At 47.8% G+C, this 20524-nt stretch overlaps 1 protein-coding gene across 4 annotated transcripts in view; it reads left to right on the plus strand.

Moving 5' to 3' along the window:
- The window catches only part of Mtus2 (microtubule associated scaffold protein 2), a 360212-nt gene that overhangs the window by 273425 nt on the left and 66263 nt on the right, over window positions 1-20524 (plus strand). For all 4 annotated transcript variants that reach the window (XM_021222671.2, XM_029533663.1, XM_029533662.1 and 1 more), the window contains 2 exons: window positions 4015-4113; window positions 9987-10198. In XM_021222671.2, coding sequence (XP_021078330.1) covers window positions 4015-4113; window positions 9987-10198 — 311 coding nt within the window. The remainder of the gene's footprint in view (window positions 1-4014; window positions 4114-9986; window positions 10199-20524) is intronic.

Below are 20524 nucleotides of genomic sequence, written 5' to 3' on the forward strand. Positions count from 1 at the left end.
CCAGAGATGGTCCCACCCACAAGAGGCCTCTCCCCCTTGATCACTAATTGAGAAAATGCCCCACAGCTGGATCTCATGGGGGCATTTCCCCAACTAAAGCTCCTTTTTCTGTGATAATTCCAGCTGTGTCAAGTTGACACAAAGCTAGCCAGTACACACACACATATATATATATATATATATATATATATATATATATATATATAATCTAGTACCACCAGCCTAGGGGTGGCCCCACCCACAATATGTTAGGCCCTCCCCTATTGATCACAAATTAAGAAAATGCCTTATTGCAGGATCTTATGGAGACATTTTCTCAATTGAGGCATCTTCCTTCTTAATGACTCTAGCTTGTGTCAAGTTGACATAAAACCAACCAGAACAAAGCAACTCAAGGAGGAGAGGCTTATTGTAACCCCCCCTCCCATAACACTCCATCACTGAGGGAAGTTGGGGCAGGAACTCCAGGCAGGAACCTGGAGGCAGGAACTGAAGCAGAGGCCATAAATGAATGGATGCTTCTTACTGGCTTGCTCCCCATGGCTTGCTCAGCCTCCTTTCTTATAGCACCCCTGGCCTCTGGTGGCTTGAGGGTGGCCTTGCTCATATGGATCATCAAAAGAAAAAGCACCTCAGGCCAATGTGGTGGAGGCATTTTCTCAGCATGGGTTCCCACTTCCCAGTGACCCTAGAGTGCATCAAGCTGACAAAACACTACCAGCACAGGGGTCTCCAAATGCCCAGAATTCACCCCATAATGGGGTTGGTTTTATCCACAGAGAAAAGAAACATGATTACTTGGCAAAAATAACCAACTCATTGTATTTACGGATATTTAATGAGTAGGTGACTTATGTGGAATGCACTGTGTAATGGGACCTCTGGGTGGGTGAACAACATCTTCAACTGTCTGCAATGTGGGAGAGGACCAGAGATTGGCAGCAGAATCTGGAGCCCCTCGTTCCCCATGCTGGGGTCTGAGGCAGGTTCAGTGACAGACAAAGCAGACGGGGGAGGTTGCTGCAAAGAGAGGCTGCTCTGCTCTGAGTCTGGAAATTACAGTGACTGGGAGGGTGAGGTGCGGGCAGACTGCAGAGAGACAGGAAACGTACATCTCACCAGACATGGTGTCTCACTGAGTGTGAAGAAAGAAGAAAAGAGAGGAGAGAAAGACAGGATCGTTGTCTCCAGTGTAAGCGAAGGGGCCCAAGCTGGGGAGGTGCGAGGGAGAGGCTGAGGTGACACTGCATTTAACTGAGGTTGTATTGGGTGTGACTGAGCACACGGAGGCTGTGCAAAGCGAGACATCACACACAAATAGATAGCCATAACCTGAGAAACCAGAGGGAAAGAACCCAACATTATCGAAGAACATAGCAAGAAAAGGCCTCAGAACCATCATCGATGCAGGTTCTCTAGGTCTCTCTGCATAAGAGATAAAAAGGGCAACCAGGTACACTAGGCTGAGGTTTGTTACAGTAGTTGGCCTGTCCTTAGCAAGCCAGGAAAATCCCTTTGCATCTCGGAATGAAGCGATCACCACATTAAAAGGTTGAGTTAAGGCAAACATTTGATTGGAAGAAATTTTTGAGCAGTGGAACATTTAAAGAGAAAAAAAAATTAGTAGTGTTCTGCCAAAGTAAAGAGGCTGGCCACAGAGCCACTAAAGCTGGCCACAATACCGGAAGCCACTAAAGAGGCTGGCCACGAAACAGAGAGTCGCAGGAATCTAGAGCCTCACACAGGAAGAGGCAAAAGCTTGGGGCCAGTTCGTGGGCCAGGCTGAACCAGTAAGGTCTTCCCTTAGCTGCCAGCCTCCACTAGGCAGGCTCCTGTCTCCTAATGGTGACACAGCTTCCCCAAATAGCATCACCCGCCGAAGAGCTAGTGTCCGGACCTGGGAGCCTCCAGGGGTCACTTTACACTCAATCCACACACGGAGGGAAGTGAGCTCTTCCACCCAAGTCATTGTGCTGAGAGGGGCTGGGGGAGGGAGACACAGCTGGAGGGGATGTTACAGAGGTAACAGGAAACAGAGGCTTGGGGAAGGAGAAATGAGCAGACAGTAAGAGCAGTTAGACAGGACAGACAGACTTGGGACAGGTTGAGTTCTCAGCCCAGAGAATGTTGGGATCACACCGCCAGGCCTTCTTGTCGATCTATGCAACACACAGACTGTTGCATACCTTGGGGTGACCTCTCTCGCTCTAATTGCCTTGAAGTGGAAATAATGCCAAGTCGTCAAAAATAAATAGTTCAAGTCATTCAACACTACTGCTTAGAACTTAGCTCGATTAAGCCTCTAGAAACCGTAATACAGGCGCTATTTTGTGTGATGACATTAGACAATACCTTGACTTCTATTCAACGGCTAATATTTTTATTTATTGTGGATGTTTTATCATGTCAGTATAATATTTTTAATGACAGCATAATACTCCATGGGGTGTGTGTGTGTGTGTGTGTGTGTGTGTGTGTGTGTGTGTGTGTGTGATAATTTGGGTCTTCTTCAATGTGAATTGTGTGGATATTCACATATCCATTGTTGTAAATGATGTCCTGTCTTTGAGCACATATTTTGCATGCCTGGGGAAGTGCTCCGTAACGAGATTTGCAGAAGTGGAATTTCAAAGTCAAAGCTATCTGTACTAAAGTTTCCAGTTGGGGCTATAGCCCTTACTCCTTACTCCGTGAGACAGGGATGGGAAACTCAAATCAGGCTTAATAAATATTCAAGAGTAGCTTGCAGGTAAAGCAAGAAACGTGTCTGGTGACCTTGGAGGCAACTAGCGTTTCCCTGCTTAGTCCCAGGAGTCTTGGTGTCTTTCCCCATTTGTTGATCTAACATACAAGTAGAGGGCAGGAGGAGGGAATCATGAGATTACCGACAGCCACCTGAAGCCCTGAGATGCCTCGGTAGACCTTCAGTGTGCATGCACACACATAGAAACCCTCAGTGACGTTCTCAAGGCGTCAGAGCCGGAAAGGGGGCGGGGGAAAGCAGATGTAGTCAAACGCGTTAAAACCTCAAACTACAGGCAGCAAAAAAAAACCATGGCAATACAACGTTCGAAGGGGGCAAATGGGCAAAATTTAAGTATGGGAAGGCCTGCTCTGCACCGGTGGGACGTGGGCCTGGAGAATGTTCTCGCACGCACGGTCCAGTGGGAGCACGGGATGAGTGGACGTGTAGCGGGCACTTGCAGCCTACCTAGCAATGGATGAGCAGACTTGAGCTTTCAGAGAGAAACCACTCTGACTGTCTCCAGTCATCTTCTGAGGGCATCTACTCGTGCCCGTAGATCACACCCTTGCCCAGGTTATGCCTCCTGCAGAGAATGCTGGGATTGTATCCGGCTAAGCTGCAGCCACCGGGGGGGGGGGGGCAGCAAACCCCAGGTCGCTTCTGAAGGGAAATCAATCAGAGGTCTCCCCATCCCCTCAGCCAGCCTGCAGGTATTTTGTTTTTTTTTTTTTTTTTTGTCTGTCGTTCCCCTCCCTGTCTTCAGTAGACCAAATTGGTGCCCAAGTACAGTGAAATTTTAATTCCTGGATGTCTTATGAGGTCACGGTTTACCGTGACCGCCGGAGTAAGTGGTGTTTTCGTCAAACCAGAGACATGCGGGGCCCATTTCAGGGGAACACTTAGACCTAAATGTCCTGTGTTATAAACAAGAGTGTCACTCTCCCAGCCACAGGGGCGAGGGCGTTGACTATAACAAATTACCCGGCTATTTTCTGTTTTTGTTTTGTTTTTGTGAGACACAGTTTCTCTGTGTAGCCCTGGCTGTCCTGGAACTCACTCTGTAGACCAGGCTGGCCTTGAACTCAGAAATCCGCCTGCCTCTGCCTCTCAAGTGCTGGAATTAAAGGTGTGCGCCACCATGCCCGGCTGGCTATTTTCTTGTTGTTCTGTTTTTCCTGTTATTCTGTAGTCTTTTCCACAGCAGTTTGGGTTACAGCTCTGCATGTAACTGGTCTTTTCTCTCTTCTGTTCCTCTTTACTGTCTGCAGGAGCAAAGAAAGAATTGCAGAAAGATCCAGAAGCCAAGAAGCCCGCTGTTTCGTCTCCCAAGAGGACAGCATCTGCTGCCACCAAACCTCACTCGCCAGGTACCTTCCGCATGCAGTCTGTGCTTGGGGGGTGAGAGCTGCTTTTGAAGCCGAGTTCGTTCAGATGGTATTGATGGATGTACACCAGCCTGACACACACACAGGATGTGTTTCCTCATTCCATACGAAAGGAACCTATAAGAACCAAGATGTTATTCTGGGCCATGGGTGTGGGGGAATAAAGGGGAGTGGGGGAAAACCTGCATCCCACCAGAGTTCTGGCGCTCTGGGCCAGACAAGGAGGACTGCCTCACGCTTTTCACGAGGCCCCGGGTGGGTGTCTGGCTGTGCGAAGCCACGGACCCCAGTTCTGCAGGTGGTAGACAAGGGCAGTTCTAGGCACCAGGTTCCCAGCTTCGGGCATCCCATACACCGATGGACACCTCGGAAGAGTTGAGAACAGAATGAGGGCCTTGGGGGTGACTCATCAGCCCCTGGGGCCGAAGGGAGGGGAGGGCGCTGGGTGGTTCCCACGTGGGCGAGAGTCCTTGGTCCAGTCTGTGGCTGGAGCGTACCGGTGGGAGGTTAGACATGGCTAGTTAGGGAAAGCCTATCCCATCGTTCAAGCATGGTGGGCCTTGATGATCAGAGACAGTCTATGGTTTTAGAGCTTTATTGTAGAAAGACAGGGAGAACGAGAGAAGGGAGAAAGAGAGAAGATGGAAAGAGAGGGGCCGGCCATGGCCACGTGGAGGGGGGCGGGGAAGGGAGAGAGAGAAGGAGGGCTAGAGAGGAGAGTAAGAAAGGTGAGAGTTTAAAGAGAGCGAGGAGGGGCCAAGCAGCCCCTCTTATAGTGGGCTGGGCTATCTTGCTGTTGCCAGGTAACTGTGGGGAGGAGCATACCTGGCTATAGTCAGGTAACCGTGGGGGTGGAGTCTAGCCAGAATGCCACAAGCTTGGGACATTGTCTGCCTGACTGATAGTCACACAATTATGGAGTTGAGGGGCTCTGTGATATCAGGCACCTGACTCTGGGAACATGGCTTGCTTTCCCATCTCTTGTAGAATTCTCTACTGGGTCACAGGAGCAAGCCCCATTCAACCAAAATAGGCTGCCATCACAGTCCCACAATGTTATGCCATGTATACATACATGAGAGAATTTCTCTGCAAAGGAATATATAAAAATAATTCAATAAGAAAAAAAATCACACTTTGAGGATCTAAGCTCAAGAAGTAATATTTCATAAAAGGAAGAAAAATGAGCTGTATTTAATAAAACCTAGCTTTGAGCTGGGTGGTGGTGGCACACACCTTTGATCTCAGCACTTGGGAGGCAGAAGCAGGCAGATCTCTGTGAATTGGAGACCAGCCTGGTCTACAGAGTGAATTCCAGGACAGCTAGGGCTACATGGAGAAACCCTGTCTTGTAAAAACAAAAAGAAACAAATAAAAAAACCCTCCAAGAAAAAACACAAACAAACACAACCCCCACCTAGCCTTGGACTGCTTCCAGTGCACGCTTAAAATATAAGAATGCTTTGAAAGTTGAAATATGGAAATATCTATATTAATTAAATGCCAGATAATTAATAATTAAAAATAAATATTTAATGCATGTCAAATCACCTATATGTATGAAGTGTATGTCTTGGTCAGTTTTGACATGCTCACTCACCTGTGGACCTATCTACCACCTCTCAATCAAGAGAACGCACACATCCATCCACCTTCTCCCATGTCATGGTATATACCTTATCAGGCCCACCTGCCCAGTCTACCATACCCGCAACCCAACCCCAACCATCTCTGGTCTGTTCTATCTTAGTAGAAAGTTCCTAAAGTTTCAGATAAATGGAATCACACGATAGGTTGCTATTTTACTGTGTTCTTTAATCGCACCTTCTTTTACATTGGTGCATACTCCGGTATGCTAATTACTTTTCTGTTGCTGTGATAAAACACTGCCCCCTGTAGGAGAGAAGGAAACCCTGAGTGCGTATGTGCCCTGGACATGGGCTCAGCATGTCAAGGAACCCCCAACCCCTAATAGTGTCAGTCTCAGAGGGAGACAGTGTGTGCAAAGATGTCAGCCATAGCTTTCTCCCCCTAGAGAGTCCTAGCTTAAGGACTGAAGACCGTTCCCCTCCCCTACAGACACTGCCCACGCTGAGGTACCTAAGCCTGGCTCCTCATTCAGCCATATGGAATAACCCCACCTTGCTATATGACAAACACACTGAGCTGCTGGTACTTGGCTGGGATCCAGCCAAGATCCCGGACCACCCAGTCCGTCCCAGCTTTTTGTCTGTATGCTTGTCTGTCATCTGTCGTCTGTCTGTCTGTTCTTCATTTCCTCACCATCCCAGTCAGGGATAAGCTCCTGGAGGCTGTGCAAAGATTCGTCAGTGACAAAGGCAATTTACGGGAAAAAGAGTTTATTTGGGCTTACGATTCCAGAAGGATAAGAGTCCGTCGTTTTGGGGTAGCAAGCAGCTAGCATGGTGGCCAACCCTTCCTGTAAGCAGAAAGCTTAGAGAGCTGGCACTAGGGATAATAGGAGGCTTTGAAACCTCAAAGCCAGCCCCTAGTGATGACCCCCTACATCAGCAGCCCCTGAGGACCACAAGTGTTCAACTACATGAGCCTATGGCGAACATTTCTCTTTGGTAAATCAATACCTCAGTAGCTGGACGTGTGGGCTGTGAGGTAATTATATGCTTAACTTCGTTAAACTGGGCCAAATTTGTTTCCTAGAGTAATTTGCCGTTTGCCTTCTGGGTGGTGGCACATGCGGGTTTGGTTTCCCCATCCTTGCCAGGGCCTGCTGTGCTCTCTCAAAAGGGAGGCCTCTACTTCACTTACCCGTTGTTTATAAAGGATCAGACACGGGACAGAGATGAGCATTGGGATGCAAGGTCCTTAGCATGGGAGCCAGAAAAGTCCCACCCTACCCCCCCCTCCCAGTGACAACATCTCCCTTTTGCTTTGGAACATGCTCTATAGGTTTGTCTAACCAGGCAAGAAGCTCTCTAGACCCTGCGGTTTGGGGGCGCTTAGAAATGTCAACATAGCCGGGCATCCTGGCACACGCCTTTAATCCCAGCACTCAGGAGGCAGAGGCAGGCGGATTTCTGAATCCGAGGCCAGCCTGGTCTACAGAGTGAGTTCCAGGACAGCCAGGACGACACAGAGAAACCCTGTCTCGAAAAAACACGAAAAAAGAAAGAAAGAAAGAAAGAAAGAAAGAAAGAAAGAAAGAAAGAAAGAAAGAAAGAAGGAAGGAAAGAAGGAAGGAAGGAAGGAAGGAAGGAAGGAAGGAAGGAAGGAAGGAAGGAAAGAAAGAAAGAAAGAAAGAAAGAAAGAAAGAAAGAAAGAAAGAAAGAAAGATCAACATATTCGTGGAATTGATTATTCGCTCAGCCCCCAGCACCACCCCCCTCCTCCTCAGAGGTCAAAGGTGATCAGTTAAATTCAGGCAGAATGACAGTGAAATACCCCACAGGCCAATCAGATGGAGACGATTCCTCAAACAAGCTTTCCTCTTCCTGGGGAACAAAAACCCACCAGCATGGCAGAAACTGGCAAGCAGCTGCCGATACTAAGTGGGAAGATAGCGTTCCATCCCACAAAACCTTCTGAACTATGTTTAGTCATAAAAAGAAAGCTCTCTTCAAGTCCACAAAGATCTCTGCTCAAATGCCCGTGGTGGGTCACGCCTCTGTAAGGACAATGACCAAATCCATAAAGGACTTCTCCTTCAACTGAGAAGCTATCAAAGCAGTGTCCGGTCCTTGCTTCCACCTTGTTTACAAGTGTGAAGGTCACGGCCCCCTGTCACATTATCAACGTGCAGGCACCGGTACTGCTCCGTGGCTGTGTCTGGTAAGCTTTCCAGATCTAATTAAATCACCCCGTTTCATCCATAGCAATCCCCTGGGTAGTGACCGGATGGTGCGAAATGAATTTTTAATACTTGCTTTCCATTTTCAAACACTGCGTCCTCCCCAGCGCTCAGCCTTTGCACGCAAACAACTGTTGACATTCACCTTTGTGCTGATGTCCAGATACTGGCTTCTCCCTGGGGAGGTAAGCTGTCACATGTCGTTGTGGTCAGCATAGCATCCTTCTGCCCTAACCTGATTTATGCAGTCGGTAGGATGGCTCAAAAGAAACTGACTGGGGCGAGAGTCAAACAGTGGGAGTTCAGATTAGCCCCACACATGAGGGAGAAAGGGAGCCTTAGACCCGGTCTCCAGGGGGTCGCAGAAGTAATATCTCTCCTCTCCTCCTCTGAGATTTTTGAGGGAAACTGGTTTTTGTTTTTCACTACTGAGAATGCTAAGGTGATGCACACGCAATTCAATATTGAGCTGTCTACAACATGCGTGTGCTTTTTCTGGAATAGAACGTATTTTGATCACATGAAGACAACTTTTGAGGTGCAATTCCACCTGAGTCCCAGAAATTAAGGTATGTTGCCACCACAGCCTCTGATGACTTAAGAGAAGAAGGATTTAACATTATCATGCCTGCACCTGAGTCACCTGTCAACAGATGGGGCCATTCATGTGTCACCTTGCTTTGTGTACCTCTGTGTAGGACACTGCATTTGGGCTTTGCATCTTGTTCCCTGAGGTTTTAGAAAAGGTCAAAAGATCAGAAGAGAAAGAAGGAGCCCCCTAGAAGACTTTAGGTGACACAGGGACATCCGCCTGTACACAGGGAGACCGCGTCTGAGATATCACATCATGGTCACCTGCAGGCTCTCAGGCTGCCTGTGGGGACAGCATGTCTCTGTGCCTCGGTGGAGGGATGGTGGTCCATAGGTCCTTAGCCATGATGACCTTGTCTGCCATGAACTCTTTCCCGGGGATGTTCCTTCCTCAAACTTCAGCCCCAAGGGCCCCTCTTCTGAACCTCCCTAACTCCGCCCCCGGCCCCAGGCAAACTTCCGGTTCCTTCTGTGAGCTACCTTCCGGTTCATCCAGTGAGCTATGTCACCTCCGATTTGCCTCCCAGGAGCCTTGTGAGTAGCATGGGGGAAGGACAGCTTCCTTTACACTGCAATGGGAGTGTAAAGAGGGTGGCTTCCTGCAGGTGATGAACCACCTCACATCTCTGGAAAGGTCACTCTACTCACTATGTAATGAAGATTAGAAGCCGGTGGGAGCCTTGGACCAGATTGGTGGTCCAAGGGCATGATATGAAGTCACATTGAGGGCCCAAGACATTAGTGCAATGGGAACTAAGCCCCAGAAATAGATGTTATCACTTGACCTTGATGGTGAAGAACAAGGTCATGAAAGGAGCCTGGTAAAGGACAGGAAGGGGCTTGCAGCATGACTCTCGGATTCTAAGGGAGGAGCCGCCATGCTCTCTGAAGCATTACTTCTACAAGAGTTGATTCTGGATTGATTTCCCAGTAGACATTTCTCTAAGGGCGGTAAGTACATAAAATAGATTCAATAAAGAAAGTGTAAAATGTAATGTGAAACCCCACAGCGTCCGCCTTGAATGCCGATTCTAACTGTATGTAAGTTCATTATGAGGAAACAGGCCGTGCGTGGGTCAGGTTGCTTTTGCTGTTGGATGCTTTTATTTACAAGGTTTTTACAATAATGTCTATAAATTGTTTAAATCCCTTTAAGGAACAAGAAAGAAAGAAAAAACTTCTTTCCAAGCAGGCCTTAAAGAATTGGAAGCTGAAAGAAATTTGGTGGTGTGTTCGTTACTGCCTTCGAAGCATAAACTTGGCACTTGAAACCGTGTAAACAAAAGAAATAATTTAAGTCCCTGCCTATTTTGTCTGTTTAATACTTAAAACGACTAACCAGGGGCGGTCCCTTCCCTGTCCCACGGGTGTGGGGAGCTTCCGTGACAGGATCCCGTTGAACAGAATACCCCCAGTGACTCCCTTTCTTTCTTCACAGGGTACCCAAAGCAGAGGACCGCAGCTCCTCGAAATGAGTTCCCACCCAAGCCTGACCTGCAGGCCCGGGAGGCGGAGCGGCAGCTGGCCCAGCGACTGCGGGACAGATGTGAGTTGCAGTCCAGGCAGCTGGGCCTGGCTCGAAGGGAGCTGAAGAAAGCCATCCAAGGCTTCGACGCCCTGGCTGTGTCTACTAAGCATTTCTTTGGAAAGGTGAGACTGTGTCTATGAATGTTTAAGGTCTTCTTCGCACGTTGGGTGCTTGGGAAGTGTGTGTGGTATTGGGGTTTGGGGCTAGAGTCGAGGCTTGCTGGACCTATGGAATCGCCTGCAGCATTCTAGAATATTCCAGGAGCCCCAAAATCGTCAAAGAAACATAGAGAGGACTTGAAGAGCAGACATTGCTGCTGAGGGGAAATAGACTGAGGGGCATCCTCCTCTGAGCCCTACAGAGTGGGCTCTAGAGGGCGCTCTCCTCATCGCTGCTTCTCTAGAAATGGAGAATGCTGGTTCCTTGTTGGTGGAGGGCTGGCGTCAGCTGGACGCCAAGGTTGTGCCTGAGGGTGAAAGGGGGCGTTTACTTTGGAGATTTGAAAATGATGACCATTCTTGGGGGAGGGGGGATGTGGAAGACAGGGAGCGGGATGGGTGATTGGGCAGGTGAGTAAAATGTCTTATGCTAACTGACGCTCTCGAGAACTAATCTATGGGAATCAAGACGGACATGAATTCTTTTTCGAGGCCCCCTACTTCCGAAGTACATTGGCTACCACATTCCAGTGGGAGGTTTTGGAGGATCCACCATACTCAAACCCTAGCAACCCAACCGGTGAGCGTTCTGAGCTCCCACCTGTGGACCGCCTGGTGCCTAGAAACAGGAAGAGGTAAAATTATCAATGTCTCCCCAGGAAGAAAGGGAAGTGCCTACTGCGCTAGCTAATTTGAAGTCGCTAAAACAGGACATTAAGTTCCAGGGTGTGCAACACTTCTTCCTTGGTCACCTGAGCTGCACCATACGGGGACTCTGTGCCCTTCTGTCCCCTCCCTGCCCTCCTTGTGTGCAGAAACCCAACCTGCCCTTTTTTTCCTCTCAGTCTTTTTGTTTGTTTGTTTGCTGAAAGCTGTTAGCAGGCTCACCTGCCGATCTGTTGTTTTGGGGGATGGTCAGCTACGTGGATAGCTGCTCAAATTCATTTGTTCCAAGTTTCCAGCCTCTTCCCCAACTGAGGACTGTCACACCAGCCATGAGTGATCAATTTAGATTTCCCAGTTTGGGGACTGGTGGTATTGGTGTCAACCAAGAGTGACAAGTATCTATAGTCCATCCCTACACAAGTTATAAAAGTTACAAATGCATCTTTGAGGTTTCCTGTCTCAAAACCATGACACTTATAGGATATTTGTCCTGCAGAAGGAGTGGTTAGCTTCCCTTTGGTTGGGTACAGACCTTCCATGGACTGTCAAGTCTTCAATAGTCAAGGAAATAGGGTATGTGCTGAGCCTTGAAGCTACAGTCACACTGTGACCCTACCTGCCTATGACCCACATGGCCTCCTCAGTGTCCCACCAAAGCCTTGATGATCATTTCCTGTGATCACATCCCAGGGCACTGGTAGATCCTTTGAAAAGTTAAACCTTATGACACCAGAGCAAGAAAAGAGTCGCTGGGCCAGAATTAAGGCTCCACCCGCATAGTTTTGCAGTCCTCTGCCTCAGAAAAACCTCCTTGCTGACCTCAAGTTGCTTTCCTCTATGGCGTGCACAAGGCTGTTCAGTTAGAAGCCCAGTAGGGCTATCCCCATATAGCCCGTAGCCTGCTGAGCAGCAAAGCATAGTGGAATGGAGAGCTGCCATGCTGACGAGTGGAAATGCTACCCGTGCTTCTGGAAACCTAAACAGGACCCTGTTCTCTCTCTCTGTGTGTGTGTGTGTGTGTGTGTGTGTGTGTGTGTGTGTGTGTGTGTGCGCGCGCGCGCGCACGTGCGCCGTTATCCCTGATAAGAACAGCAACCTCATCCTTGTGTGTGGTCTTCTTGCTGCATGCCTCTGGGTACCTCTCCACTTCTTTGTAAGGTCATCGTGAAGATGTAGTGAATTGATGGGTAAAGGCACTTCGTGGGAACACTTAGGAATGGTCTTTTGTGAGTGTGAGGGAAACCACTTCATGGGTTCTGCTCTCAGGAGGGATTAGACATGTATGAGGTGTGGGGAGGGGACACTAATCCTGGCCACTTAGATGTTATTACACAGGTCGTATGTCCCTGGTTTGGCATTTGAAATATGAAATGTTCCGACACCTGAAACCTTTTGAGGACTGGCAGGGCCCAGTGTGAAATCCCACACTGGAGCTTCTAAGATACCTTTAAAACACCTTTAAGACACCTTTAAAACATTGTATAAACTTACCTCTATCTTATGCTTAGAGAGTGAATAAGAATCTTAAATTCATCTCAAGTTCAGACTTGGATCCCATCCCCCAAGAAAACTCATGTATGCTATAAAAACATTCCCAATTCTAAAGCAAAAAAAAGGAAATATTTCCATCCCCTATCATTTTGGAAAAGGGATACTGTCTCTTTAGATACAATGGCAGTTTGGCTGGTCTAGTGAGTTCAGTTGCTATAGTCAATTTTTCCCGAGTGTTGAATGTATCTTGAAGGGCATACTGGAAATCCATCTCACCACTGGGGACAGCGGAGCTCAGATAGACTCCCTGTCCTGGCAGAATAGTGGCGGAAATTGTCAGCTCTGATAGCCTCAGCCCAGAGCCCAGTGATTCTGAAACGCCACACTTAGGTGCCAACATAGCCTTACACCTGCCTGCCTGACCTAACAGCTCTGTCCCTGCAGCCGGTCATGTTCCTCAACAGGCCAAGCAGACCTGCCAAAAAAGGGGGGGGGGGATATGGTTGCACACCTTCAGGGATGTGGTAATGAGTGTGACCCTCCTGGGCTCATTTCCCTGGGTCCCACTGACAAGCGGGAATCCTTTTTTTGTTCATCCAAGTGCTACCCTGTAGCACCCTCTGGTGGTGAGTTCATGAAATAGCACAGACAGTGGTCCTTACAACGCAGAATGTTTCACATTCTTACCTATGGGGCCGTGTTTATTTCCATTTTATTTTTAATGCAATGCATTGTATTGATTCAATATCTTAGCATTTGGTTTTCTTTTATAATTATCTCTGAATGTGGTGGTAGAGTGTGACTTTTGCTTGTTAGTTATTATAGATTAGGGAGAAAAGGCGTGGGAGTCGATGCCAGTGAAGCGTCTCTGTGGGTCTTCAATGTGTGTTACTATTACAGAATACTTGAGACAATTCTGATATCCATACCGAAGAAGAAAACACTCATGTCACAAGCCAGGAGGCGAAAGGAGAAAGAAGAAAGGGTTTTTGAGGTCCCACGGTCTGGCTCGGGGGATCCGCAATACCTCTAGGCCTTTGCTACCACAAAGGATCCCCCACCTTCCCACAGTACCCCATAGTTTCCCAGTCTGCAGCAAGGCCTTGAACACTTGGCCCGACGGTTGGTGGTCTGTCTAAGCTCCTCCCCCACAGTTACCTGGCAACAGCCAGGTAGGCCTGACCCACTATAAAAGGGGCTGCCTGCCCCTCCTCCCCCTCTTGCTCTCTTGCTCCCCATCTCTCCCCATTCCCTTCCTTCTCTCTCCACGTGATCATGGCCGGCCTCTGCTTCCCTACTCTCCCTCTCTCTCTCCCTCTCTCTGCCTCTTCTACCCTCTCAACTCCCCTCCCCATGCCCTGAATAAACTCTATTCTATACTACACCATCGTGTGGCTGGTCCCTCAGGGGGAAGGGATGCCTTGGCATGGGACACCTCCTTCCCCCACACCTCACTACACCCCCATAGAACATATCCCCTACCTCTTTATCTTTTTATAAACACATCACCATCCACACTCATTTTTCTCTAAGCTAGTTCCAAAGAATATAACAATATCATTGCATTTACTGTCTTTTATTATGGAAACAAACTCTTGTTTTTCTCTCTTTAAGATTTATTCTCTCACGCATTATGTATCAACTGCAGTGAAAACAAACTCTAAATACAAAAGAGTGGAAGGAACAAAATCTCAAATCCCCATAGTTATATTTAAAATTTATTAGTATTCTACTCTCCGAGTTTTGTGTATTTTTAAAAGATATAAATCTTTTATTTATGTATGTATGAGTGCTCTATCTCCATGTATGCTCCACTGCCAGAAGAGGGCGTCAGTTCCCATTACAGATGGTTCTGAGCCACCATGTGGGTGCTGGGAATTGAACTCAGGACCTCTGGAAGAGCAGCCAGTGCTCTTAACCGCTGAGCCATCTCTCCAGCCCAAATTTGTATGTTGTTTTTAATATATTTAACCTGGAACAGTGGAGGTTTTTGGGCTACTGTGAAAGGGCCCGTGGGCGACTTGGAAATTTTGAAAGTAGACAGGGCTCACAGATAACAGCTAAGCCCCTGTTGACTGACTGACTGACGTCAATGCCCGAGATTCTGGAGATGTTATTCCAACCCTCACCGAATTCTTCCAGCTGGTTTAGCTATCATCCTTGTGTGACATTTGGGGAAACTGAGGGAGATGTAGGTCTCTAAGGACAACATAATGAGAACAAAGTGGAGCCAACAGTCTTTGCACCGTTTATTAATGCCCCCTCCCACTACCAGCCCTCCCTGTGCTTCTCTGTATGTGTGTGGGGGGGGCGGGGAGGGAGCAGAGGAAACATAATCACAAACAGTGAGGTAGTAATTAAAAGCTGGATAGTTACACCTGATGCTCACCGGAAGTGCCCAAAGGCCATTTTGTCCTGTTGCCCTTAAAACTGACCAAGTGAGATATAGTGTTCTGAGGAGTCCTTAGGAATGGGGCAGGGGTGTGTGCAGGGGTGGGGAGAGCCACAAGATCCGGGGTGAGCGGAGTGGACTTGTCCACCTCCCAGGTAGAGGGGATCCTCTCCCTCTTTCCAAGCTCTTGGTGAATCGTTGCTAACTTCGGAATACAGTTCTCGCCTTGGGCTCTGTTGGAAAGCACAGCTTTCCCTGGGTGGGGACGGCTGGCTCCTCTTGGAGAAGCCTCCCCAGGGTCTTCATTAAGGCTTCATAGCACCTGCTCCCCTCTGCTGTCTACAGTCAAGCAGAGGGGAGAAGATGGAGGAATCCTTCCCCCAGCAAGTGTTTGCTAGCTCTCGCTGTTCAGGGCAGTGGGGTTTTAAATTAGGGCTTCATCAGATGAGCCAACTCTGAAGGCAAGAGAGAAGCTGTATTCCACCGGCAGAAGGACAGCCCATTCCAGAGGCTCCTCCCTCTCTCCCCGCCTCACCCCCTTGCGTGTTCCAGGCCAAAGCCGAAGAAGCAACCGGATGCCTTGTGTGGCTCCTTCAGTCCTTGATCTGGCACCACGATGCTTTGCGCCTTCCACCTTGTTTAAAGTTTCCGGCCATTATCTTCTCTCGTTCTTTAATTTGCCCCAAGTAGCCAAACCCTGAAAGATTCGGAATATGAATAGTTCTAGTTTGGTTGGCAGAGAGCATTGTGGGAGTTTTTAACGAAGTGGTCCATGTGGGCAAATTGATGGCTACCTGGTGCAGCAATACAGGAGGCCTGCGTCCTACCGGTGTTATGGAAGTAAAGGCCCCTGCAGTGAGGTGACTGCTTTTCCTCTTAGGGCTCTAGCTTAGAGGAATTTCACAGTGTGATCTTCAGATACTAAAACATTCCCTAAGTCCAGAGGTTGAAATCCCCCTACAAGACTCCGGTCCTGAGATGTCCGTTAGCACAACAGGAAAATAAGTCGAGAGCAGGGTCCCTCTGCCCTGCTTACGAAGACCCTCGGTCCCATGCCTGTCGTAACCCACTGTTATGTCGATAGTGAAAACCTCATAGTAAGATAAAAACCAATACCTGACCACGGTAAAAACCACTTGCCTTGATCAGATCATAACTTATGTGTTGTGCATTCTTCCAATGAGATGATGTCCTTTTTAACACAGACGAACACTGTGTGGGGAGAAAACTGGGGTGTCTGCCTTTCAGATCACCTGGGATGAAGAACTGGGTACTGTAGACCAGCCAGAGTGTGGCAGGGCACACAGTCACAGGCTGTCCCACCCAACCTTTGGGCAATCGTAGCTTCTACAACTCCAGAGTCTCTACTTAAATGTCACTGGAAATTCTTTTATTTTTCTTTTCTTTTCTTTCTTTTCTTTTCTTTTCTTTTCTTTTCTTTTCTTTTCTTTTCTTTTCTTTTCTTTTCTTTTACTTCTTTCTCTTTCTTTCTTTCTTTCTTTCTTTCTTTTTTTTTTCTGAGACAGGGTTTCTCTGTATAGCCCTGTCTGTCCTGGAACTCACTTTGTAGACCAGGCCGGCCTCGAACTTAGAAATCTGCCTGCCTCAGCCTCCTGAGTGCTGGGATTAAAGGAGTGTTGCCACCACACCCAGCTCTTTTATTTTTCTAATTAATTGATTATATTGTATGCATATTTGTGTTTGCCTGGACTTTGTAAATGCATCATGTGTGTGCCCAGTGCCCTCAGAAGTCAGAAGAGGGTATCCAGATGCCCTGGTGCTGGAGTTACAGATGTTTATAAATCTCTGTGGGGGTGCTGGGACTCAAACCTGGGTCCTCTGCAAGAGCAGCCAGTGCTTCTAACCACTGAGCCATCTCTCCAGCCCTGGGAATTGCTCTTTAGATAAGCTAAGTATTGAGAACTCCATGAAAGGAAAGTAAGTTAAAGTAATAATCCGAGTTTTATAAGCAAATCGCTGCGCTGCCTAAGGAGATTGGCACTTTTTTTGCCTCGGTTCTTTAAAACATGTTTTCTGTGGGAAATGGACTCACTGGCTTTCCTAGAATTTGATTTTTCTGGAAACCGGGCTGCTAACAGTCTAATTTCAGTTTTGTATTCTAATAAAGGAGAATGGCTAACTATGTAACTTCAGGGACAGCTTGAGCGAGGGAGCTGCCAGGCCTAGGGATCTGGGGTGTAGGCTTATCCAAAGTCCTACTATCTGCGAGGCTAAGACAGGAAGATTGCCAGAGTTCAAGGCCAGTGGGGCTACACAGTGAGCTAGAGAGGGAGAGCTTATCTCACGAGGTACAGTATGTGTCACCAGCAGGTAGCTAAACACAAGTCACGAGAGAAGCAAACTCCAGCGAGTTCCGTGGGCATGCTTATCTAGAAATGACGTGAGAAGGAAAGAGTTGACCCCAGAGAGTACACAGAAGACCCAGGAGAAGCCAGGACAGGGTCTTAAGAGCCATGTCTGCTCCCCATCTGGGACCCAGGGTGTGAGCAAAGTCCTAAGGAGAAAGGAGCCGTGGAAAAGGTTAAGGAAACAAGGGACCCTACCCTAGAGGAGCCAAATCAGAGAGGATTCCAGACCAGGTTCCATTTATTGGGTAAAAGGATACAGAATAAGGAAGTGGCTAGAATTTTGTATCTGAGAGCCGAGTCAACAAAGAGGAGTTACTAAGTTTCCTTAAAAGCTGGCAGGGGAACCCGGTCCATCCAGAGCTAAGCCTGAGAGAAGCGGCAATGGCGCCATCTAGTGAACACTGTCTGCAACTGAACGCCTGGGCTCCGAAAAGTCGCATCAGTGTTACCTTCTCAAAGGAACTGTAGAGAGCAAGAGAGTGTTTTCTCTGGAGTCACTAACCGTGGGACACAGACCTGCTTAGTCCACAAACTTAATTGTAACTAAGCTTCAAATGGGAAGCACAGGGGTTCTTTCCTCTTCCTCTTGTTCCTGATAGTCAAATCACCAAGACAGCAAGATGGATGGGCACCACATGCCGTTCACCTAGGAGTCACTTTGTAAAAGCAGTTATGTATTGCCCAAACCCGCAGTCAGGTGACCCACACCTGTAAATTCAGTATCCGGAGAGAAAAAAGGCAAGAGATGGAAGACAGGTCAAAGAGGTTAATTCAACTATATCAATAACCACTTTAAATGAGAATAGCTTGAACCCCCAAAGACACGGGTAGTCAGAAGTCATTTAATGAATCCAACTATATGGTAACTGCAAGAACCTCAATTTAAATATAAAAATCAAACTTGAGGTAAAGGGGCGAGGAAGATACACTATGCTAACACTGTTAAAGAAGAGGCAGAGTGGATATAGAATTTAATATATTTTTAAGTCTTCAAGAATTTCGTACAGTGTCATTTGATCATTTACATAGGTACACAGGTTGACACTAAGCTTATGTCACAGCTTTTGTCCATTTAATACAAGCCTAGCTAAATCTAGGAGGAGAGAGTCCCAATTGAGGGGTTTCCACCATCAGATTGGCCTGTGGGGCATGTATGTGGGACATTTTCTTAATTGCCAATTGATGAAAGAGGCCCAGCCCACTGTGGGTGGTACCATCCCTAGGCAGATGAGCCGGGGATGTAGCTGAATAAGCTTAGAGAAAGCCAACCATCAGGCAGCATTTCCCCGTGGCCTCTGCTTTAGTTCCTGCCTTGGCTTTCCCTGGTGGTGGACTGTGATGTGGACGTGTAAGCCCTTTGCATCCACCCCATGCTGGGTTTGGTGGGTGTTTATCACAGCAACAGAAACCTAACTAGCGCAGATGCCTTGAAACCAGGAAGACTGTCAGTACACAACTCAGCCCTTCAATGAGAAAGTGTCCGTTCACCAAGAACTCGGAGAAGGCGTAAAGCTGGCTGCTAGTATTGCAGGCTGACTCTGTTGAGCTCCAGGGATGTGTGTACATACATAATGTTCAGTTAGTATAGACCCAAGAGCCATGCTGCTCCAAACTAGGAACTCTGCTTTTAAACGTGTCTCCTATCTAGGGGATTGGGAATAAGAATCCCCAATGTGTACTGGGCACACAGCTCTGCCCTTGGTATGTGTATGAACATTATTTCATGTAATCTTCATGATGAAGGTACTTCGATCCCTAGTTTATGAATAACCTGGCTACCTTTTCATCGAATCATGTCCTGCGTATTATTTTAGTCATCGTGCATTTTATCAAATGCCTGCTAGGTCTCAGAGTAATAAAATGGAAATGACACAGCGTCTCTTTTAAGAACGGCACATCCCCATGTAACAGCTCCTCATCCAACTCCCCCAGCAATGCTGGAAGGTAAGCAGGAAGCCAGGTATGTCACCCCATGACAGGCGAACAGGGGACGAGGCTTCTACTTGACTGAGGCCAGTAAACCGGTGTCTTAGGGTTCTACTGCTGTGAACAGACACCATGACCAAGGCAACTCTTATAAAGGACAACACTTAATTGGGGCTGGCTTACAGGTTCAGAGGGTCAGCCCAGTATCATCATGGCAGGAAGCATGGCATTGTGCAGGCAGACTTGGAGCTGAAGGACCAGAGAGTTCTACATCTTGATCCTTCAGGAGACTCTTCTGAAGGCAGATAGGAGGAGGCTCTTTGCTGCACTGGATGGAGCTTGAGCCTAGGACCTCAAAGCCCACCCCCACGGTGATGCACTTCCTCCAACAAAGCCACACCTACTCCAATAAGGCCACGCCTCCTAATAGTGCCACTCCCTGGGCCAAGCATATTCAAACCAGCAGCACAGGAAGCTTGAGACTGTGCAGATAAATTCTGGAGACCCCCCCCCCCCAGAAAGAATGGTGGGTGTAGTTAGTTAATAGCTCTAAATCGTATCATTTAAAATACTTGTAATAATCATATACACTAAAAAAGGAAGCCATGTGAAGTGGTGGCTGCCTTAGTTAGCTGGGTGGTAAAGGTTGCTCTATTCAGGTAAAGATGTTAGATTGCACATGTTAATTTGCGTTGTATATCTGTCACTAGTAATAAAGCTGAGGGGGGGTGGGGCTAAGATGCAAAGTTCCTATCTCCAAGTGGTTTACACCTTTGGCTGTTCTGTGGTATTTTATTGACATCGATGGGCCCCGTGGAACTTGCAGTGGTCAGAATGGAAAACAGGGGAGGTTTGTTGTCACTGTAACATGTGAGTCACTGACTATAAGTCTCCGCTTCTGGCCCAGGCTTCATGGAAAAATAACAGGTCTCTAAAAATATCTTTAATCTGATGACTGGGGATGGGCGTGACGGTGCTTGTCTTTAATCCCAGCAGGTGGGAAGCAGAGGTAGGTGGATCTCTGTGGGTTCGAAGCCAGCCTAGCCTACATGCTGAGTTCCAGGACAGCCATGGTCACATAGTGTGACCCTGTCTCAAACAAACAAGCAAACAATGATTGAGACTTCTCAGATGGGGTTGGAGAAATGTCTCAGAGTCAAGAGTGCTTGGTGTTCTCCCAGAGTAGCAGAGTTTGGCTCCCAGCACCCATGTTAGGAGGCTCACAACCGCTCATAACTCCAGAACACAGCAGATCTGCCTGCTCTGGCCTCTGAGTGGACCTGCACATAATGTGTCATATGTGCAGGCACTTCCACATAAATAAAAGTTAATCTTAAAAAAAAAAAAGCCTTCAGGGGCTGGTGAGATGGCTCAGTGGGTAAGAGCACCCGACTGCTCTTCCGAAGGTCTGGAGTTCAAATCCCAGCAACCACATGGTGGCTCACA

Source organism: Mus pahari, chromosome 23, assembly GCF_900095145.1.
Source record: "Mus pahari chromosome 23, PAHARI_EIJ_v1.1, whole genome shotgun sequence".
NCBI classification, from domain to species: Eukaryota; Metazoa; Chordata; class Mammalia; order Rodentia; family Muridae; genus Mus; species Mus pahari.